This window comes from Serinus canaria, chromosome 3, assembly GCF_022539315.1.
Source record: "Serinus canaria isolate serCan28SL12 chromosome 3, serCan2020, whole genome shotgun sequence".
Lineage (NCBI taxonomy): Eukaryota > Metazoa > Chordata > Aves > Passeriformes > Fringillidae > Serinus > Serinus canaria.
In genome coordinates, this window is record NC_066316.1 from 17,494,304 (window position 1) to 17,518,471 (window position 24,168).

The 24,168-nt window shown below is 43.6% G+C and overlaps 1 protein-coding gene across 1 annotated transcript in view; it reads right to left on the minus strand.

Moving 5' to 3' along the window:
* The window catches only part of PCSK2 (proprotein convertase subtilisin/kexin type 2), a 134,090-nt gene extending 116,653 nt beyond the window's left edge, over nt 1-17,437 (minus strand). Inside the window, exon 1 of the mRNA XM_050971979.1 lies at nt 17,281-17,437. Within this exon, the coding sequence (XP_050827936.1) occupies nt 17,281-17,391 (111 nt within the window). The 5' untranslated portion in view covers nt 17,392-17,437. The remainder of the gene's footprint in view (nt 1-17,280) is intronic.
* Nucleotides 17,438-24,168: the final 6,731 nt, after the last annotated feature.

The following is a 24,168-nucleotide window of genomic DNA, read 5'->3' on the forward strand; positions in this document are numbered from 1 at the left end:
AGATGTCTGTTGGCCATACGAATGAGTGGGTGAAGGAAAATTACTGGATATGTGGAGTTAGGGACAGAGATCATGCATCAGAAAAAAAAAATAGATTGAAAGTGGAATTCAAAACAAAACATCAAAGGATCCAGAAAGTTGATCTCAAAGAATCCACCCACACATGTGATGAAAGTTTCTTCAGTTCCTAGCTAATCTAACTTTGCTTTGGGAAAGTCCGAACTATGTCTCAAATTAATTACAGATAGGCTGTGAAATAGAATGCAACAATTACAGTTTGTTCAACTTTCTAAGCCCTTGCAACTGCTCATCTCCTTGACAGAGAGGAATGGATGACAACATACAGGTGGGGCATAATAATGAGCTCTTCAACTTTGGTAGAACATTAATAGTGAACATTTGGCTCAAATAACAAAACAAAACACTTGCCCCCAAAAATACAATTTATTGCAATCATAACTCACATGCAGCGTTGACAGTTCCATGACAATTTTTTGGGGTGTTTGATTACTAATAAAAAAATTTTGAAAAATCTTGTGTTTACTGTTTCCTTTTCATTTTCTTCAAACATGTTATGCTTCCCACATAAGGTTTGATAATTTTTATCTTATCAGTTAACAATCATCTATATGAGATATGATATGTTTATCGAATTTTATTTCCATGCATTAAAATCTCAGGCTTTGCTTCCAACCAAAAATAACAACTCAGAAGAAAATCCATAATCTATTTTTTAGCACTTGATTTTAACGAAAAACCAAGAGGAATGATCACAAAAAAAGTAACTTATAAAGGCAAGAATGAAAATAAAACAAGAAGTTGTCCCCATCTGAGCTAAAAGCTCTCTATGAACAGATTTAATATTATGTTCATAAATCAGAGGTGTGGCACCATATATCCAGATGAATACAGGTTTCTTTCAAGTTTGTCTTTGAAATTTTAACTTTCTAAAAGGCAAATTAAACTCTTCCACTACTAACTTTGTTCTATTTGTTGACAGGAAAATAAACATATCACAACTTCTTTGTATAAATATCCTTTTGCTGTAACTTACAAAGTATCTGCATTTTCTATTGTAAATTAAAGCCTCGCAGCCCATCAAAAAGTACAGACAAATACAAGTAAATTATTGCCATCATCTGTGCTGGGCAGCTTTGATCAACTTTCTCACAATTCAGCTACCAAGTACTACCAGAGTTAAGGTGCTTGGTTAATGACCGAGGTGAATTATTCTGTGATCTTCCTAGTACCAATTCCACACACCTGCAGTTCACCTCCCATCCTGGAAAAGTCTACAGACCAGCAGCTTTTCCTTCATGTCAGCAGAAATTAATGGCTTAAAGCCATAAAGTGGCTTAAAGCATCACACCAAAATATCAGTTTTAAGTTAATAGATGTTTACCCTGTTGAAATTCATTTCCTTCGGGATCCTTGCATAGCTACCTCTCATTTTGTCATATTTGGGTTCTTCCTTCCCAGTCTCTGCCTAAAACTTTTTTCCTAGAAACCAGTGGTGTTTTTACACTCCTGGTAGGGAAGCACTGATGCTAGAATGCAGGCACAACCTAAAAGTTGTGAAACAAAGTGCAGAGGATGCTGCAGACAGTCTACTAGAGATACTGGCTTGGGAATTAGGAGAGTCAGTGTGCCATGATCCAACATGGTAAGATTGAGGTTAGGCTGCCACCAGCCACCACCCCAGCCCCTCTCTCACCAGCTGTGCCACAAAAAGCTGTTTGCTAGAGGTTAGCAATGGGAAAGGCAAAGGGAGAAATGGAAACTCTGCTTTTCCCCTTCATCTGGTGTAATGATTACTGAGACTGTTTGGACAAAGAAACTTAATTTCACTCAGAGGCTCGGAAGTGCTTGTGCTGTAGACAACAGCAATAAAAAAATCTTCTGTAAAGAAAAATGGAGGATTTTTTAAAATCCAGGCCATACAAAGCCCACTGAAATTCAGTGGGAGATGAATAATAAAGCTGTCTATTTTTTTAAATTCTCCTCTGGCAGAAATAATTTTGTCTGGATTTTTAGCATGAAAACAAATATCTCTATTCCTCTACCTTTGTTTCTGAAGTGTTGTCCTTTTCCAAATCATTAAGAAGTCTATGCATATTGTCATGCTAAGCAGTATCATGGCTTACTAAACAATTCACCGAATAGCTACTACACGTTCAGAATTTAAAAAGCAAATTTTAGGTAAGGAAAAAAAAAATCACTAGGAAAAAACATGACTTGGGCCCTAAACGACTCTCCTATCATCATTCTGTTCACAAAGAAATGCATTACCTGTTGCTCTTTCTTCTGTGAGATAACTATAATGAACACAACAAAAGCATGTGCAGGCTGTGCTCAAGAGGTCATTTCAAAACTACTACAAGAACCTGGTGTTTGGTTAAATCCTTATTTCACTTGTAGAAAATAAAGAAGCCTCAAGGAACAGATGAGAATGCAAGTCTTCAACAAACACCTTAGTAAGTGAAAACTGAAATTTATTTTACTGTGTCATTTGGTTAGGATGTCATATTGGTTTTGTTTTTACTTTGCTACATGATCAAATTTCAAAAAGTAAGAACCTATTTACCATCACCACAAATTTCAAAAAGTGAAACCCTATTTTCCATTACCATGCTGGCTTCAAGGTTGGGGGGGCTTTAAAGAGACTTCTCAATAATTTTTAGTTCTTTGCAATCCTTATCTCTTGATGGGAGCAGATGTGCATCAGTGATTAAAATGAAATAAAAGGTTCGGTTTTTAAGAACCGAACAGGTTCTTAAATGTGCATACAGGTTTGCCTGTATGCACATCTTACCCACAATATATGATTATACACTGGTCTTGGCAGAGCCATGGATCACTATTTTTAAAAAATGAAAGAGAGAGATCATCTGGCTCTCCAAATGTGCATTGCTGTTTTGCCCAAAGGCTTCTTTTGGCAGGTTCTTTTACTCATGGCAGGTTCTTTTACTCATATCCTGTTCAGGTTACTCTCAGGAGCCATCTCTTTGAAAAATGGTGACGCCATCCATGAAGAAATTAGGCAGAAGGATCACCAACATCACAAAGGGCATCATGAGACAAAAATAGCCTCAGTGGGAAAGATATTCTGTTTTCTTATAGAAGTGCATAATGTAGAACAGTCCTATTAATTTTTCATTGTTACAGGATCACAGTAATGCATTGCAGATATTGAATACCTGTTTGTATGACCAGAAAATACAAAAATGAAAAGAAATTTGGAAAAAAAAAGTAAACAATCAGAAAAATGAATACTGGTAAAGGAAAAGGAAAGCCTGCAATGTTCTATATCCTATGCAACAGTCATGGATCTAATAAAATCATTGTATAGACTCCTCCGTGTGATCACTGCCAAAATGTGGGACAAAGTATGTCCTTATATTGAACGGATATAGGCTGAACAACACTGAAAAAATGATTTTTTTTTTCTTTTTTTTAATAAGGAACAGATGGTCACCTTATTCAAACAGCTGTTGCCGGGAGAAAATTATTCACAATCAGGCATCAAAGGCTAAAAATGGTCAAATTCAGATGCACACCCACCTGCTAAGCAGTGGTATCAGTATCTAGCCACTAACTGATATAAGACAGGAGAAGAGAAGTGAGGCAAGAAGACTCCTCCTGGTCAGCTCTCCCTGCTGCTCTTGGTAAGATATGAGCCATAATTGCAACTCCAAGCTGGTGCTGAGCAAACCCTCTAACTGTGTCTCAAGATGGTTTTTTGATGTCCAAGTTTAATGCTAGCAAGTGGAACTGCCAAAAAAGTATAGAAATAAAAAAACCTTCAGCCTGCAAAAAAAAATTTTTTTTTTCAGGAGATATAATTTTAGCACTAGTTGTCATGCTCTAAATCTTTCAGTGCCTCTCTCCTGAGCTCTTCACTACATGAAGAAGCTGGTGAAATACACAGGCTTCACTGAAGTGGCACCAGCCACACTGCTCAAAATGTGCACAATGTGCCAGGCAATCTATACAATAGGAGATTTTGTTCTGACTTTGGTTTCAACTCTTCTGTTTACCACTGTAGGAATAGACACAATCAATAACCAGACGTTCAGTTTTTCAAGCTGAAAGTCTCAGCCTACCAGATGTTCAGTTTTTCCAGCTGAAAGACTCAGCCTACCCCAAAGCTTCTATGAAACAATGCATGCTCACTCTGGTGTTCCTCCCCTTCACAGTCACCCTCAAAAATCTTTCTGCCAGGGAAAATACAGTGAGTTACAGCTCATCTACATGTGTTACGTGACAGCTGTAAGACCAGGGCTATTTATCAATTCACTGCACTACTGGGTTGACTCATTGGCCTGTGCAATTTGAAATATATTTTTTAAAGTTGTTTTCTTTTTTTTTTTTTTTACTAGAACTATTGAATTGTATATGAAGGTTATTAATGAAAAGTCTAGCAGCATGAGAAGAGTAAAAAGCATGGATCTCTAAATATGAAGAAAGTTTTCAAGAGCATGGAACTTATACAAGCCCTCAATCCTCCATTTTCAAACAACCTTAGCAAAATGTCCCAAATTCAATTTTGAAAACTCCTGAAATCTCATTCTGACTTCACCAACTAAGTCTTAGGTACTGTGTCTGAGGATTATGACCCAATGGACAGCAGTACCATAACCCAAGGAGTGTTTGAAGCTTCAAGGAGATAAAATTTAACCAAGTCAAGGAACACAATGCTGAAATCCCATAGGCTATAACCACCTAAAGCTTATACTGGGTAAAAAGACTGTTTATGCACTTCATATTCAGGAGCCACTGGATAAAAAATAAGGTAGGGTCTTGGAAAAGTGGTTAGAGCCTAGAAGTCCTCACTCTTAGCTGAAAACATCAGGCACCAGATAAATCATTACTTGTCCAGCTTTACCTTTTCAAGGGGACAAGTGAGGACATTCAGCTCCTCAAACAAGGAATTCATGCATGTTTTCTATCTTAACTGCCTCATCTTCAGTTCTGTTGCTAGATTTTATCTTCCTTTCCAAGACAAACCCTTTAATAAAATGTACTCTGAGGCCCAGGTGACACTGTCTGCTTTGCTGATTTGACAGCGTGATTTGTATTTGCCTCTGTTTCAATAAATCACACCATTAAAACAGCAGCAATGACCCTTCCCATTTTCCTGAGCTACACCAAGAAGTCAGAACAGCACTGTAACCAGTGATGCTTCTGTTCAATGGATTTTATCCTGGGAATGAGGTGATTTGTAACACTGAGCATCACTGAGTTTTAGCAGAAATACATTCCAGCTTCTTTTAAACCATTCCAGGGCAAAGAGAGAGTGCTGTTCAATAGAGGAAAACAAGACAATCAAAAAAAGTAGCTATTTTCACTTTCAATACTCCACAGAGTTAACTTCCAAAAGTGAAAGAATTTATATAAAACAACCTTTATCTCCCTTACATTCTACCTTATGTGCCTTCTCCAACCAACAAGCATGCACACAAACAACTCCAGCTCTGAGGAGCAAGATACAGCCTCACAGAAGGAGGTCAAGGAGTCTTTCCCCACTGTCCAATCTCATACAGCCTGAGCTTCATTCACCAGGTTCTCCAACAATTGCCTCAAGTCTTTGAAACTGGGCAGATGGAACCATTCAATCGGATTGGTAACTCTCATCCTTCCAAAGCACTTGAGCTCTAGGGATAAAAACAGCTTAGCACTAATGTTAATTATTTTCTTTATTCTACAAAAGCCTTGAATACGTACAGGGATTAAAAAAAATGAATATTTCAGCTCTATAACTGAAAAATGAGTGAACTTCCCTTATTCTGGCTTTCATGAAAATGTATCAGTTTCTGAACCCTTTAGAAGAAGCAGGAAGCACTGTGTGCTGTGCTCTTAGCTCAAGATACATGGCCCATGCCAGTGTGCTCCCTGCCTAAAAGACCACTGATGTCCTGATGTGACAATCCTCCCTCTCTCCCTTCTTTACTGAAACAAATCCCTTGATAGGTACTGCTGGGAAACAGCTCCTCCTTTATGAAGGGTAAAGTGTTTTATTTGTTTGGGGATGGTTTTTTTGTTCTTCAATTTTCACTTCCATCCAATCACATAACAGACATCTCATTTCCACTCCTGCTACCTTGCAAGTACCCTTTCTTCCTGAACTGGCCCAGTGCAGATGGACCAGTATCATTCATTTGTTCATACTTTGAAAATCACATATTGAATCACCCTGTTTAAGAGGTGACTATCACATCTTGGTGCTGCTCTATACACATGGGTTAACGTACCCTTTATGCCATTGGGGGGACAATTCAGCAGTCTGTTAATAATCTTAAAACTGAACCGTGATTGCTAGTAATATATTAATCATCTTAATAAAAGTACCCACATATCCATGATAAGTGATGGTCCTAACAAAAGGATTTAAAAAAGACAACCTATGTAGTGCTTGTGTACCCTTAAAGGGGAGTGGTTAAACACAAGAATTCAGAGACTGAATTCCCTCCATTCCAGTGTGACATTCACCTACATAATGGGAACACACATATAAATTAGAGATATCTAATTTAATCAGGCACCCAGTATTGAAACACTTGCCTTAAATCTTGTAAGGAAAAACAGAGTGCAACATTGGTTCTCTCCAGAAGCAACTGACTGGAGTCTACAAGGATTCTAGTTTTTTGGCAGAGAAACAATCTTTTCCTTCTCAAGAGCAGAATATTTGTATTTATTCTTTGCTTCTTCAGCTGCCTGTTTAATGTCTGGCATTTCTCTTCTCAGGAAGTGACTCTCTTAGTTTCTGTAGCATTCCCTCACGAGAGTCTCAACAGGGCTGAGCACTGAAAGGAAAGATCACCAGCAAATCAAAGCAGGAGTGGGCTGTGAGCTGGCACTCTCAACAGTAGGAGAAGGATATCTTTGCGGCTACAGACCACAAAGCTGCAATGGGCTTATTGCAGCTTTCTTGACCTCCAAGAATTTGGCTAAGATGTCAGATCTGAATTTCTTTTATTGAATGTATGAAGAGAAGTCAAATAAATGCTAGGAGTGAGATTGACTTCTGGAAAGAAGGCATTAAAATCATACAAACTACTCACACATGTCTAAAGGAAATTATAACTTAAAATCGGTGTTTGTTGCAATGTTAGAGAGCATCTGAAATTGAAGGACTTATTAGGTATTTTTCTGCTGATAGTCATTGGTAATTTTTAGTTACCTAACATTTCTGACAAAAGTAGGCTTTCTCTGTAGTCAAGAATTTAATTGTGCTGGGAATGTTTGTAATAACATAAATAATTCTGGTCACTCAGATTCAAGAAAGATTGAGATTGCTGCAGGTATTTAAAAAAAAAAACACTTAAGACAGTCATGGAAACCAAGAGTCAGCCCAAACATTGCAAAGTCCAGCTGGGTTTTTTCAATCAACCAAAACAGAAGAGAAGGGATAGGGGCTGCTCTTAAAAACATGATCACAAAATCACACATCCAAGGAAAAGCACTGACAAAGAAGGGGTATTTAAGACCAGGCACATTATTGTCATAAAAACAAATACTTCTGGCAAGATACCACCTGTACCTTTTGTACTTAACTCTACCATTTCTGACTACATTAAACCAAGGACAACTGAGGGCAAAAATCAAAAAATATATGGCAAGAATATCTTGACCTGACCTTCTCTACAAAACAGCAGGGAGACCTTGATCCAAACATATCAACTCAGGTTCTAGTTGGATCTTGGGAGTCTCTTTGGGAAAGGATGGAGGTCTGAGAGCCTCCCTAAAGAAGAAACTGAGCTGCAGCTCCCCTTTTGAACTGCCTGGGATCAGTCAGGATCTGTGTGCTGGTCTTCTCCTTTTTCAAAGCCCAGGGGTGTCTGGAAGATGCAATGGTTTTAAGGGCTCAAGAAGCTTCAGGCCTGCTCCCATTTAGCTGTGGCAAGGGTAGTTACACCTTACCAGTTGGCCCCTGCATACTGCCCAGGAAAATGTAGAGATGGAATTAATTAAGAAAAAGTGGCAAAGGAGCCTGAAGAATGAATGTATGAGGGAAAGGAAGAGCAAGGAGAGAAAGAAATGGGAATGCAGAAGCGAATCGAGGAGGCAAAAAAGTGAAAGATTGATAAACCAATGAAAATTTAGAAAAGAAAAATGTTTGGAAAGAGACACATAGGGAAGAGATGGGGAAAAAATACGTGCAAATCCCATGTGAGAAAGTCACTGCAAGAAACTGCTATGGGAAATTTAAAAATTGAGCAAACATATGAACAAGCTGCATATTTCTGTCAAGGCAAACAAGAAGCCTCCTCCTGTTTGCCTCCTTCTAGGCAGCTTCCCTGCAACAGTTTCCATTTCTAGTACAGCTGCCCAGTGTTCATCTCCATAGGTATTGATTTTAATATTTGACATAGTATCTTGCAAAGCAACTAACACCAGCTCTAAGTAATCAGCTAATGCAGTCTCTGTACATCGGTAAGGGCTGGTATGCAGCACCTTTTCAGCACAGCACCATCACAGTATGCCCATAAGGCTCTGCAAACAAGTTCAACTGGTGAACAGTTATTAATTTATCACACAATTCCCTGGAGCCACAGTAAGGTTCAATCCTAGTTCAAACCTACTAGATTCACTACACAAATTCCTGAGATGTCACTTGAGTTACATTTAGTCTTTGCTTGAATATGAAAATGTTGAGGTGTGAAATGCCTCTATCCCTTAAAATCCCAGAAAAGGAAAGGTGCTGCTTCAGCTCCATCAGACAATACAGCTTCTGGTGATGTCAACAGAAATGTCACTGATGCAATGGAGGCAGAACAGATTGCAATTCTGCATTGTAGTAGTCATCTCAGACTAGCAGACTGTGCCCCAGAGTCTGCTTGCACACAGTCCTGCTGGTTCTACAGCAGGACTGCTTATGTGAATAAAATCTGGCAGCAGCTGTCTTAGGTATAAAGCTGCAAATTTACTATTCATGAGCTTTCAACACTTATTTGCTTCGGCTTCCAAAAGTTGCCAAAAACCTGAAAGAAACTATACCTTCTTTTGTGAAATGGTAGAAAAGTTGTGGTCCTTGCAGCTGCAGAGCTGTAAAAAGAGGACTGCTGTTACCCCGTTCACAGGGGTCCCATGATGAGGGAAGAGACGAGAAAGTTGACTCCATGTATCAGAAGGCTTGATTTATTATTATATGATAGATAATATATAAAAACTATACTAAAAGAATAGAGAGAAGGATTTCACTACAAAGCTATGCTAAGAATAGAAAAGGAATGTCCTCTCCCAGACCGAGACCGGCTGGACAGGTGTTCTGTGATAGGCTCTTAATTGGAAACAGTTTGACGGGGCCAATCACAGACCTCCCCGTTGCATTCCACAGCAGCAGATAAGAATTGTTTACAGTTTGTTCTTGAGGCCTCTCAGCTCTCAGGAGGGGAAAAATCCTAAGTAAAGGATTTTTCATAAAATATGTCGCTGACAGATTGCTGTTAGACATATTCTTTCTGACAGTATTTTTACAGGAGGAAATCAGTATGAGTATGTGGAATTCAAGGTCACTTCCTTAAAGATGGTAGCTGAAAACAGGCTGGGGTTTTTTTGAAACGCACAAAACTCCTTAGGAGAACAGAGCTTCTTTTATAAGAGAAGCTGTCCCTATCTCAAAAAACACTTCTTAAGGGTCCATTGAGACCAAATCATTCCTGGGGTATCTGCAACCATCCATTTGCACACACTATGACTCTCTTCTAGTAGTCATCCCTTTTGCATGCTATTCCATCGCTATGAGAACACCACCCAAACTCGGGTGTGTCTTCCTTGTAAACCTTTAATCTAGTGCAGCTTTAGTCACTAATCCTTTAATACTTTGTTAATTTGTTACTAAGGATTACAGGGACTCCCCAGCCCCAACTATCTCTGCCTGAAACACACTCTGCTGCTTGTATTTGAAGGGCTACTAGAACATGTTTCAGCAACAGCTGTCTAAAACAAAGAGAGCATTGAGACATATCTGCAGACACTAATGGCACAGTATTCCTTGGCTCTTCCTGGGCCTGAGATGGAATCAGTGATGTCTTTACCCATGGACATAATGAAATAAAATGAAAGATTTTTTGAAATTTGGCTTCTATTTTTGCAACAGAACTAATACAATTACAAACAAAATTCATACATGTACCTTACAAAAACAAACATATGCATCCCCTATAAGGGACATATATGTAGCTTATAAAAACATTTATAAAAATAAAATTTCTAAAATTTATAACTTATATAGATAATTTCTGTCCTTCTCAGTTTGTTAATCTCAATCATGAAAAATCTACAAAAAGTGTTTTACAGAATTAGGTTCCCTAATGCACTATGGTGCTCAGGCAGTTTGTCATTGCAGAGAACCAAGGATATCAGTGACAGCAAAAATACTCTCTAAGTTCTGAAATATTTTTATGAGAACAATTTTAATTTAGAAACTAGAGCACATACTTCTACAGCGATGGAGCAGAAACAGTGGGCAGGTAAAGTCATTTTACCTTGAAACACACTATGTCCTCATTTCTAAGTCATCTTCCAATCTTACAGTTCACCTACTTGCCTTTTCCTCTCTGGCACTGCAGAGCAAAGAGCGGGGTTTTAAAAACACTGTGTCCCCCAATGTTAATAGCAAGGAAAACATCATGGGGATGGGATAGTATACTGACAGTAAGTATTCAAATCTGAGTTTAAGGTCCCAAAACAGATTAAATTTACCACTCTTTTTGGCTGCAGGGTTCCTTTACTGATCATTTAAGTGCTACACTGCACTTACACATGCAACTAACACTTAGGGCTTTCAGAAACCTTTCTCAGAAGAGATCCCATGAATAAGGAAGTTGATTCCAGAACTCAAGGCACAGTCAAAGATAATACCTGGGGGAGAGATGGGACCAGTAGTGGCTCCTCCACAGGGTGAACAGTGACCATGTGTCACTGTCAGACATATCATGCACCCACCACCATTAAGGTAATGTTTATATAAGAAAGGCTAATGACATCTGGAATGCTAGAAAAGGAAGTGCAAAACTTTGTGTAAAGGAAAAAAAAAAGCCGAATCATTTCAGTAGCCTCTAATGTTTATGTCATAGAATTTGAGACTTTGCACACAGCAGGAGGTATTTGACATTTTCCTCTTCAGAGATTAGCACTTCCAGGTATTGATTTAAACTAGGATTTATACCATGACTACCATTTTTATGAAGGGCATAATAAGAGAGATTAGCAAGAAATTGCCAGGCACACCATCCTTAATCAGCTGCAAACTGTTTTCATCCTAAACTTGCAAGTTTGTCAATAAAAGAAAAACGTTCATAACTGAGGTAGCAGGAAAAAAGCACTTAGCCCAGTTTTGAATACAACTAGCATCTGAGAGAGGATACCATAAGAGAGTTTTTTACCTTTTCTTTTTAACCTGGAATAGATTCATAATTCATCCTCATCTTAAATCTTATTATCTGGTTTGTATTAAAGTTCTTTCTCAAGGACAAAGTTCTCCCCACACCCTTTAAAGGACATGGGGTCTGTCTGAACCTGTCAGAAGGGTACCAGGAAAACTTCTCATACTCAAGTCCCTTGCTAGACACAGTCTCAAGTAATGTGCATCCCTTTTTTAGCCCATGAGTCTTCCTTTGGGAAAAAAAATTAGATTTAAAACCACAATATATAAGGAGAAACCCCACCCAGAACTTTGTCAATACAACCTGAGGACGGAATGCATTATTAAGAAAGATTTTCTTTTTGCACAATTAGAAATAAAAGTCTTGCTCCTTTTGATTTTCATAAAGAGTTCAGCACATGCTTTGCTCTCAGTAAAATGTTCATAGGTGCCTTTCAAAGTGCCTTGTCCATCTAATCAGTTCTAAAAATCCTAATTTTGCCTACTTGGCAGTTGTGGAAACATTTGCTAGAGCCAGGTGTATTTTAATAAAAAAGAATAAAAATTGAAGGGAAAATATATTCTGTTTTTTGCCTTTCTTCTAGTTACCCAACCCCTAAATTAAAAGCAGGAAAATAGGTGCCTCATTCACTGCTCAGGCCTGCTTGGAAATTGGTTACCTGTTTAGTCTGCACCATAAGATTTTAAATTATTATTAGTTTGAAAGCACCAAAGGTTCTTGCCACTGAATAAAATTGATTACTATTTACAAAAATTATATTTTTCTTTATAAAGTTTAATCTTGGCATAGCGTTTTATCAGTGGTGCCATGATAGGATAGAGCTATTTCTATTCAGGTTAGGTTCGGGCAACAAGTAGAGCAGGTTTTGTTCACTTTCTGCCTTCTTAGGTAAAGCACAGGGCTAGTCCCTATGATGCACAATTGACGGCCTTAATGCTAAAAACCTTTGATATCTCTTCTGCTCTGTCCACAACCCATGAAAATTTCTCAACTGCCTAGTTAAGGAAAAAATATTTTGAAGCAGCTGTCTCTCATCCAAACTATCTTTTGAGTTCATGTTATTGATACAGAGATAATTGAAAATTGATCTCTAGTAAAAGGAAAGCCATGGAACCAAGAAAGTGGGGGAGCTGTCTATGGTGCATGGGATCATCATGGGTGTAGACACCAATCTCAGCTGGGCCTGCTGCACTTCTGCAGCGTCTCCACAGCCGTTCCTCTTGTAAGCAGCGTACTTTGGAGCTAGGTTTCATCTCATCCTTTGGTGAATGGTCACAGAGGCCACACTATTCTGGGCTATTTTTGTCACAGAAACTGAAGAGTGAGAGAAAAGAGGAAGGGCTGGGACAGAGCCCTGGAGCCTTAGTGGGCTGCTTCAAAGGGAATCACCTGTCTTCTACCCCAAAAAGCAGTTTTGCACCTTGGAACAGCAGCAACCAGCTTAACTTCTGTCATGGTTTCACCTCAGCCAGTAGTTAAGCAACTCACTGCCCCACCAGCAAGATGAGGGAGAGAAGAGAAAGATAAAAGCTGGAAACTCATGGGTTGAGATGAAGACATAGGGAAAGCAAAAGCTGCATATGCAAGCAAAGCAAAACAAGGAATTAGTTCAGTGTTTCTCATGGACAGGCAGGTGTTCAGCTATCTCCATCACATGTAACAGTTCTTTGGGCAGACAAACATCATCGCTCCAAACACTCTTATTCCTTCTTTCCTCCATTTTATATACTGAGCATGATGCCGTTCAGCATGGAAAATGTCTTTTGGCTCTGTGTAAGCCCTACTCAGCAACAACTAAAGTATTTCTGTATTTTCAGCCCCATGTTCAGCAAAATTCCGAGACACAGCCCTACACCAACCATGTGACAAAAGCTAACTCTACCTCATTCAAATCCAGCACAACTTCCCAGGCCTCTGGCCTAAAATTAAAGAGAGGGAACACTTTGCTCTATGGTGGTTTCAAAATTTTATCTATAGTCCATAGTTTGAGAAAATTAGGGAAGTTTTCTCCAGTGGGAAGTACTCAAAAGAACAATGCCAAAATGCAGCACACCTCCATCACCCACTGGAATAAATTCATGATGTCTGAAGATCTGACCCTGACTGCTTCTCTCATTTCTCTGCTTCTCAATCTATATTCAAAATGTTACCAGAGGCTTATCTTATGAATATTAATACTATTCTCATTCACTGCTAAGGCTGGGCTAAGGGATGGCAATAGAGGAAATCAGCTAAGTAACTCAACTGTCACTTATAGCTCTCTGAAACTAACCTGGTAATAACAAATGTCAGGGATGCTCATGGCTGATGCATTTAAAAGAACATCCGGCAAACATGAGACTTACCTCTCTGTACACATTGGGTCTAACAAAATTGCAATAATCCAATCAACCAGCCAGAAAATAATTTTACTTCTTTTATAAACATCTATTTTTAAGCAGGTATACACAACCATCTCAGAGAGAACTCAATAAACATTATTAACATTAAATAAAGCATAACTCAACATAATTATCAAAGTAAAAAATAAAGACTATTTGTGCTCAAAGAAAACCAAATGCTTCTGGAAGCAGATGAACAACAACAACAAAAAAACATATATTTTGTTCATTGTACAGGGCTGTACTGTTAGTTAGGCCAGATTTTAAAATACTAGATTGGACTTTAAAAACAGGCTAAGATAGCAAACCAGCCAGACCATAAACCTCGTATAGACTTAATCGAGTGGGGTAGAATGTGAATGTGCTTGCACTCCTGATTTCTTACATTTTTTGTCAGACAGTATTAAGAGACAGAAGGCAACACCTTTTCAAGGGGCAAATGGTAGCAAAATTGTCAGCCCTTAGTGATTGACAGTATGTTAGAAATCATCCTTGCTTTTGCCTTGCCCATTCACAAAACAGTTGCCGGGAAACTGTGATAAATTAAATGTTTTTACTTGCTTGAGAGAAGCATTTACTTAGGATTAAAAATTAAAACCCCCAAGTCATGAACACAGAGAGTCTAAAATGGGAGAAGTTGAACTGTAGTTTTAATTAAAACTGGCCAGAAATATTAAATTTTTTTTAAATTCCTCACAAAATTGAAAGATGAAAGAAGTTTGGGGTTAGAAGGTGGAAATATTCCACCTCTACATAGCAACATGCTATGCAACAGAAAGGAAAACTGGAAAGCATACTGAGGAACTACAGGAAACACCCAGAAGGATCCCAAAAAGTACTGCTCCTTGAGTCCTCACTCTCTAATAGCCAGTTATCAGTACTGACACCACTGAATTCTCTACAACCAGAAATCATCCAAACATTTTGAACCACAAATCTCTTCCAGAACTGTCAGGTTTTTTTCCTGAAATAGGAGAGGCTGAAAGAGCTATTCTGTCTTGAAAAGCATCTGAACATTCTCTTTTAACCCCACAGCACTGCACTTACTGAGCCATCCCAAGAGGGAAAATTCACACATGCCAACACTTGTCAGTTGAAATAAACAGGGGCAAGATATTTTCCTCCTTTTAATGCCTTTATTAAAGTGATCAGCTCAAAAATGGGAGTTTTGGCAGATCCGTGGGGCTCTGCCTCCACTCCCAGCAGTGACTCAGAAGAGGAGGATTTGCAGCTCTGTCCCCAAGGGGGCAGAACCGGGAGTCCTGTCCTCACAAGGGCAGTGGGGGTATGTTATGAACAAAAAAAGGGTTACCCTTTTTTTTTTCCAAAAGTTGTAAAATTACAAGTTTAACCAGTTCTGGCCGAGGAGTGCTTTTGTTAGCTGCTTGTTGTAATCACCTGTTAAGTATCGGGTCGTTAGCCATCTATGGTTGAGAATTCACTCTATTGTATCAGCATCACCCTGCTTGTGGCCAGGTGGGAGGATGGCATCCCTCCCCCCGAGATGGTAAAGGGGAGGGAACCAGGAGTTGATATGCAGATAAGTTTAGAGCCAAAATGCAATGGGGCAAGCCCCTATTCCAAACGCAATTAATAAACCCCTAAACCAGCGAGCCAATATGGAATTCAGAGATCAAAGTGGTCTCTGGACATTAGGGGTGAGGTGAGAAGTCAGCAGAGACTCTGAAAACCTTAATGGCCCCTCACCAAAACTTAGAAGATGTTTGTTAGAGCCAGGACCCGAGACTGACAACTCAAAATCAGGATCCTGGCGCTGTATACACCTGCCTGCTCTGGTGAGTCTGGACCCCCAGCTCTGCCCCCTGGTGGACAAAGCTGCATTTGCCTCCTCCTCCGAGTCACTCCAGGGAGCTGCGACGGCAAACCTGCGGATCCGTCGGGCCTCCCAACCTTGAGCTGATCACTTTTAATAAAGGCATCAAAAAAGGAGAAATATCTCCTGCCCTGTTTATTTCAGGGTATGCCCAGGGTTTCAGTTTGAGTTGTCAGTCCAGGTGGTCCTGGGTCCGACTGGCATCGTTTGTAATTGGGGCGAGTGACCGAGGTTTTCAAGCGTCTCTGCCGGCTTCAGACCTCGGCCCTGCTGTCCAGACACCACCCTGACCTCTCAATTCTGCTTTGGCTCATCTCTTTTGGGGTATTTTCCAGGATTTGGTAAAGGTACTGTCCCAATGTAGTCTGGGTTTTGAGATAAATTTGCATGTCTCCTGAGAGGCAAATATCTTCCTCTCCCCAGCGTCCAAGGGGGGATTGTCATCTTTCTGGCAACAGGCTAGGCTGGTGCTGAAAAACAAATATTCTCCACAATAGAGAGTTAAACGGCGATACTTAAGGACACTCAACAGGTGATTACAACATTTCACTAACAAAGAACTCTTGGCCAGCGATCAATTCTCAGCTTACCTCTAAACTCCACTGTAGCCCCTTCTCTTAAAAAAAACGGTAACTTTTGTTCATAACATCAGTTGTATATTTACCAAATCTTGTCAAATATAGGTGTATATCTCTCTTTACTTGGGAACAATATAACACCAATATTTTTCTTGTGCCCTGTTCCTGCCACAGGGAGGGTGCTGAGCAGTACCATTTCCACATCCTTCCTGCAGCATTCTACTGCCTTTTCCCAAACTCATCTAAAATGTCCTTATGTTAAAGTATCTTGAGTTTCCCTTTTCACATACACTCCTTTGTGGGAGAGCTAGGGATTGCGGCCGGAAGAACTCGGGCTGTTACAGGTAGACAGGAAGACCGCTCCTCATCTTCAGTCTGACCTTGGCTACCTGGCCGCACCCAGGACAGGGCCAAAGGAAGTGACACACACTACCCAAGCCATAAATACCCCTGAAACCTTTGAATAAATGCCATTTGCTATCCACCATATTGGTGTCTGCAGCATGTGGACCGAGTGACTCTGTATTTGGGTCACCGTGCCGGACCCCAGAACCAGGTCGCCTTGCAGGGAACTGCAACAATTCTGGTGCCGAAACTCCAGGAACCAGCACCCAGGGTGTGGGAATTGCTTGGACAGGGGCCGGCGGCTGCACAGCGGGTCTAGTGCAGCAGGGAGGACGCTCCCGGACCAGCGAGGGACATGGAAGCCATCGCGAAGGTCGTAACCCAAATGCATGTTCAGTGGGGAATAGATTGTAAACTCAAGGATTTATGCCTCGCTATTTCGAGGCTTATTAAATTAGAGGCTATAGATAGTCCCGTGGATATTCTCCATCCGGAGAAATGGGACCATTGTACTAAGGTTTTAGCTGAAGAAACCATGTCCTGTGGCTCGGGGAAAGCTCTCAAGTCATGGGGCAGGGTTGTGCAAGCCTTGCAAAAGGCAAGAAATGAGCAGGACACCTGGCAAGCTGCAAAAGCGTGGTTGCTGGCCACGCCGCAGCTGGGGGTGGGTGCGGTGACACAGACCGCGGAGGACTTAGAACGAACCGGTGGCGAAAAGCCGCCAACGCTGGACCCCTCCGAGCAGTTCGGCTTACCATCGGGGGGAGGAGGACGCGCGGTCGTTTTGGCAGGAGCTCACGGAGGAGGCGAGGGCGCGGCAATACCGCCAAACCCCGAAGGGGAGGACAGGGATGCACCTCCTCCATATGCGTTAGAAAATGGCGGGGAGGCGTGTGTTCAGGGCGGAAAGGAAGGCGCGCCGGGCGGAAATGGAGTCAGCCTGCTTAACAACGCATGCGCGGGCGAGCGGGGGGACGGGGCGGCCCCCGCGGAGGAGCGTATGACCAATCAGAGCGCTCAGCTCACATTCGGTCCTTATAGGGCAAGGACCTCCCCCAGCAGGAGGCGGAGGGACCCCAGGGGGAGGGAACGGTCCAACCCCCGCAAGAAGGGGCGGGGTCGGAGCCCGAGAAAAAGGCGGAGCAGTCCGGAAGTGTCTGAGCAGTCGACTTCCGATTGGGACTCGGAGTCGAGCTCTGATCCGGAGGATTCGGAGCGGGGGTCGGGGAGCTCCGACTCAGACTCAAGTTCTAACAAAAGAAGGGCAGCGGCACGTAAGGCAACTAGCCACAGCGCTCCCGCATGGGTAAAGGGGACATCAGAGAAAGATCAAACCCCACTTACAGACTGGCGGAAAATAAAAATTGCATGCGCGGAGTGGGCTCCGTCAGCAAAGCTGGTGTTTCCGGTCCGGGTGGGGGGACCTGGCAGGAACCAAAGGTTCTATTCCCGGGTAAACCCGAAAGAGGTGCAGGCGATTATTAAAGCGATCGCGGATAAGGGGATCAATTCTGCAATGGTTTCAACTCTCATTGATGGCGTTTTTGGGGGGGACGACATGCTACCTTTTGATATTAAGCAGACCTGCCGAATGATTTTTGACAGGGCAGGGATGATTTTATTTAAGCAGGAGTGGGAAGATAACTGTACTAAACAGCTAGCCCTGGTAACAGGGGCAGACCACCCACTGCACGGCTCCAGCATATAGAGGCTAATGGGCACAGACCCTGCAATGATTACCCCCCTGGCATAGGCAGAAGGCCTGAGGGCCCCAGAGATTATGACAACAACTCGGGCTGCCTGAGAAGCCATCCGTGTTGCCTCCAAAGTAATAACCAAGCCTTCACCTTGGACTACAATAAAACAGAGTGAAAGTGAAAGCTTCACTCAGTTTGTGGACCGTCTGCAGTCAGCCTTGGACGCCTCCACATTACCCTCAGAGGCAAAAGGCCCAGTGCTGGCAGAATGCCTATGCCAACAATGTAACTCAGCCACAAAGGATATTTTAAGATCACTGCCACAGGGATCTAGCACAGCTGCCATGATCAGGCATGTTGCTAAGGAGGAACACCTAGCTCCCATCCAAGCAGCAGTTCACACTGCAATAACCAGTGTCATGGCATGCATTAAGTGTGGCCAAGGTGGGCATGTGGCAATAAACTGTCCCCGGTTAGGACACCCATCGGCAGCTGCTCCCCCACATCAGGGGAAACCTCGGGGACCATGCTGGTCATGCGGTAGGAAGGGGCATGTAGCTAAGGAATGCAGATCCAAGCATCAGGGAAACGGGAGAGGGAGGGGGCAGCCGGGCCGTATCCAGCCTCCTCCTACTGGGAACATGCAACAGCCCAGCTACAGCAACCCTCAATGGGGCACAGGGTTCCCGTGCCCACCACTGCCAACCCCTCAGGGGATGTCCAACTTTGCTGCCCAGCCAATGGTCCAACCGAACCCACCTGCGCCTCAAGAATACCACAAACAGCCTCTTGGGGAAGAGGTCCCTTGGTGGCTTTGGCCATGAAAACATGGGAACAGGACCTGTGGGTGGCCATTGCCGCGAAAGTGGGCAAGCACCCACTGATGGTGTGGGCAGTGTGTCGTCTTCACAACAGCTCCGACGACTCAGCCATCTGCCTTCCCTTCTGGGTGGACACAGGGTCAGACGTCACCATCCTCCCAAGCATACATTGGCCTCGACCATGGAAGCTAGAAGCAGCCCCCATGGAGGGCGGAGTTGGAGGGCTGTCCCGAGCCCACAAGAGCGCCCAACCAGTGGCAATAACCCTCTGCACCGAGAGAGGACCGGGAAGAACCATCACCCTCACTACATATGTGATGTCGGACTGTCCACCCTTACTGGGAAGAGATGCCCTTGCCCTGCTGGATGTTAGGGTGACAAATTTATTTTAGGGGCCACTGTAGCATACCCACCATTGCCCATCAATGGTGTGCAATGCTACAGCTACAGCCACCAAGCTGACTTGGAAATCTGCTGATCCAGTGTGGGTCGATCAGTGGCCCCTGTCAAAGCCTCGAATAACTGCCCTCATTGAGCTGGTTAGCCGTGAATTACACAAGAATCACATAGAACCCTCCACAAGCCCATGGAACACTCCAATTTTCGTGATACCTAAGCGGTCTGGTGAAGGCTTCCATCTCCTACATGACCTGCAGGAGGTGAACAAGCGAATCCAGCCTATGGGACCTGTCCAAACGTCGCTACCCATGAACTCAATGATACCGAGAGGACAGCCCTGTGCAGTGCTCGACATCAAAGACTGCTTCTTTTCTATCCCCCTGCACAAAGACGACAAAGAGCATTTCGCCTTTTCCATCGTCTTCCCAAACAGCCAGCGGCCTAACCTACGCTTCCAATGGAGGATGCTTCCACAGGGAATGCTCAACTCCCCTACCATCTGCCAGATCACCGTGGACCGAGCACTAGCACCTGTCCGGCAGAGCAATCCAACGGTAACCATCGTGCAGTACATGGACGACATCCTGATCGCAGCACCAACCACGAGTCAAGTGGACCAGCTGGTGTCAACTGTCTCCGAAACCCTGAGGACGAATGGCTTTGAGGTGGTGAGTGCAAAAATAAAAAAGGGACCATGCGTGACCTTCCTAGGAGTAGGAATCACAAGTTCCTACATAACCCCTCCCCAGATGAAAATCCGCCAGGACATCAAGACACTGCACGACATGCAACAGCTGGTAGGGTCCTTACAGTGGCTCCGCAACATCGTCCTGATTCCTCCTGAGGTCATGGATCCTCTGAATGACCTCTTGAAAGGGAAGAACCCATGGGAGCAGAAAACCCTGACACCAGAAGCAGTAAGCTCGCTCGACTTCATCGAACGTCAGATGTCAGAGAACATGCTCACCAGATGGGATTCAAGTGCTCCAGTTGATCTGTATGTCCACTTTACAAAAAAGGGGGGAGTGGGAGCCTTAGCCCAAGGACCCCCTGACAAGGCCCAATCAATACTATGGGTGGTCTTGGGGAAACCGTCACGAGCCTTTTCCCCGGGAGTCGAGTGCCTCAGCAATCTCATTATGAAAGGCAGGAAACTCGCCCTAAGACATCTAGGCATCGAGCCGTCAAAGATAAGTTTGCCTCTCCACAAACAGCTCTCTGCACAGTCAACAACAATATCGGAGTACATAGCAATAGCCCTCACAGACTTTGGAGGAGAAATTCGTTACGCAGAAAAACCCCCTTGGACTCGGCTGCTCACGGTCATCGATATCGACCTCCCACCCAAGGTGGTCGATCGACCACAGGCAGGGCCAACCATCTTCATGGACGCATCATCGCAGACCTCCACCGCGGCGGCAGTGTGGCAGTCAGGAGAACAGTGGCAATGTGTCAAGGCGACCGACCCTATGCTTTCGGTCCAACAGCTTGAAGCAGCAGCTGTGGCGCTAGCGTGCGGACTGTTCCCAGAAGAACACCTTAACATTGTGACTGACTCCATATTTGTGGCAAAACTCTGCCTAGCCATGTCCGGACCAGGTGTGTCAGTGTCCCCAGTGGCAACGATGCTGGAGGAAGCACTCTATTCACGGAAAGGCACCATATCAGTCATCCACGTCAACAGCCACGACCCGATCAAAGGGTTCTACCAGATAGGCAACGACAAAGCGGACGCCGCAGCAAAGGGCGTATGGACATTGAAAGAAGCTCGTCAGCTGCACGAATCCCTTCACATAGGAGCGAAAGCACTTGCGAAAAAGTGCGGAATTTCTACTGCAGACGCAAAGCACGTCGTCACAACGTGCCCTCATTGCCAGAAGTCGCCACTATGGTCGAGTGGTGTCAACCCCAGAGGTCTCAAAGCCTCAGAAGTGTGGCAAACAGACTTTACACAATGCCAGCTATTGAAACCTCGAGCATGACTCGCAGTTACTGTAGATACGTACAGCAGCATGATTGTGGCCACACAGCATCTCAAGACAGACTCCAAAGCGACCATCCAACATTACTGACAGCCATGGCATGGCTTGGAGTTCCAAAGCAAATCAAAACAAACAACGGCCCAAACTTCATCTCAAAGGTAGTCCAGACATTCGCCTCGAAATGGAACATCGCCTTGGTGCAGGGCATCCCATACAACAGCACCAGAGAAGCCATCGTCGAAAGAGCGAACCAGACTCTGAAAGCTAAGCTAGAAGTACTAGCAAAGACAGAAAGCTTCTCCAATACCATTCCCCCTGGTGACCAAGCGCGCATCCTGGCAACGGCGCTACTAGCATTAAATCAATACCCTAGGGGGGATGAAACAAACAGTCCAGCTCAGAAACACTGGGCCACTCGAGCATTAGAGGAGGGCCCGCGGGTGGTGATCAAAAACGAACTGGGGGAGTGGGAACAGGGTTGGAGATTGGTGCTCACGGGGCAGGGATATGCGGCTGTCAAAAAGGACGGGCACATTAAATGGTGTCCACTTAAGTCAATCAAGCCTGATCTTTACCATGAGCAGAACGAGACTGACGAGAGTTGTGAGTTTCTGTTTACAGGACATGCTCGGGGGGCGTCCTCGTGGCGCGTACATCCCCGTTCCAGAGGACGGACCACCAAGCCGTCCAGCAGCGCCCGAGAGAACCGCGCGGGTGGGACTCAGACATCAACGGTGTTTCTGTGTGATTTTGCTTTTGGGGCTTGTCGCCAGAGAGCAAGCCAGCCCAGACCACTACCCTCATCAGCCATTCAGGTGGGTCATGCGACACCTTAGCAGTGGCAAGGTGCTCAAAGGAGTCACCACACCAAACACACCATCCTTTGTACTCCGTTTTACCGACTTGTTTCCGGGACGACCAAAGGTAGACCCCTCTTCCCCACACGTCACACAAACATACCTATCCTACTGGTGTCCAGCCTCAAACCCAGGAAAAAGCTACTGCAATCACCCAGGGTGGGGATACTGTGGGCATTGGGGCTGCGAAACCATTGTTACAGATGCCAGACCATCGGGGCCTGGGTGGGATTCACAAGAACCTGACAGGTTCTTACAGTTCACCTGGGCACCCACCGGCTGCAAAACACCCTTCTTTTTCCACGGAAATTTCCATAGAAACAGTCATAAAATCCCCAAATTTCGGAAATGCACTAACTACAACATGACAGTTTTGCAGCCAAATCACCCCAGTTGGACCACAGGCAGAACATGGACAGTAGCTGTTCAAGGGTCGAAAGAGTGGGTGAATGTGCAAATTATCAGACTTCCAGCCTCTATGTCCCAATCAGTCAGACCCAATTCAGTTCTAGTAGTGAGCAAACCCAGGGAAGAGATCGCAGTTAACAGTAGTTCTAGCCCTGAAACGCAGAAGTCAGAACTAGTCTCCCCATCCAGTCTCCTAACCGAACCTTTCCAATTCATTCATAAGCATGTTAAATGCTACCTTCATATCGCTAAATCAGTCCAACCCAAACTTCACAGAATCATGCTGGTTATGCTACGATGTACAACCCCCATTTTACGAAGGCGTTGCCTTTGATCTCCCATTCATCTTCTCAAAGTCAAACAATCCACGCCAATGCAGATGGGACACCCCCCGGAGAGGCATTACCCTAAGTCAAGTTACGGGCCAAGGCAAATGCTTTGGCAATGCAACCTTGGCAAGGCAGACAGGCAGTGTCTGCAAAGAATTTGGCAAACTTAAAGGAGGGAAGTTCCAGTGGGTAATCCCAGCTACATCGGGAATGTGGGTCTGTCACCGATCCGGAGTAAGCCCATGTGTACTCCTTGAAAAATTCGATCACTCTAACGACTTTTGTGTCCAAGTTCTAATCGTTCCCAGGGTCCTGTACCACTCAGATGAAGAAGTGTATTACCTCTTCGAAGAAACCAGCCATCTCCACAAAAGAGAAATATTGACAGGTTTAACTATCGCAATGCTGCTCGGCTTAGGAGCAGCAGGAACGGCCACAGGCGTCTCAGCCCTAGCGACCCAACACCAAGGACTGTCCCAACTGCAAATGACGATCGATGAGGACCTGCAAAGGATCGATAAGTCCATCTCTTCGCTGGAAAAATCCTTCTCCTCACTCTCAGAAGTTGTCCTCCAATATAGGAGAGGACTGGACCTCTTGTTCATGCAGCAAGGAGGCCTGTGTGCTGCCTTGAAAGAGGAATGCTGCTTTTATGCAGACCACACCGGAGTCGTCAGAGACTCCATGGTCGAACTGAGAAAACGGCTGAACCAAAAACAAATGGACAGAGAAGCTCAACAGGGCTGGTTCGAGTCGTGGTTCAACCAGTCTCCATGGCTCACCACCCTGATTTCTACCCTAATAGGCCCAGTCACTATAATCTTACTAACCCTAATCTTCGGGCCTTGTATACTAAACAAACTAGTGCTATTTGTTAAAAGGCGTTTAGAAACAGCTAACATTTTGTTTCTCGAACGCCGACAGCTACTTTAAAGCATGCTAAAGTTACTAACACACTTACGATTTTACACTAATCCTACTAACCCATGAAATTTTGTAACCTTTTACATTTTATAACATTATAAGATTTTTACTAATCATGGTGGGGGGGGAAATGTGGGAGAGCTAGGGATTGCGGCCGGAAGAACTTGGGCTGTCACGGATAGACAGGAAGACCCCTCCTCACCTTCAGTCTGACCTTGGCTACCTG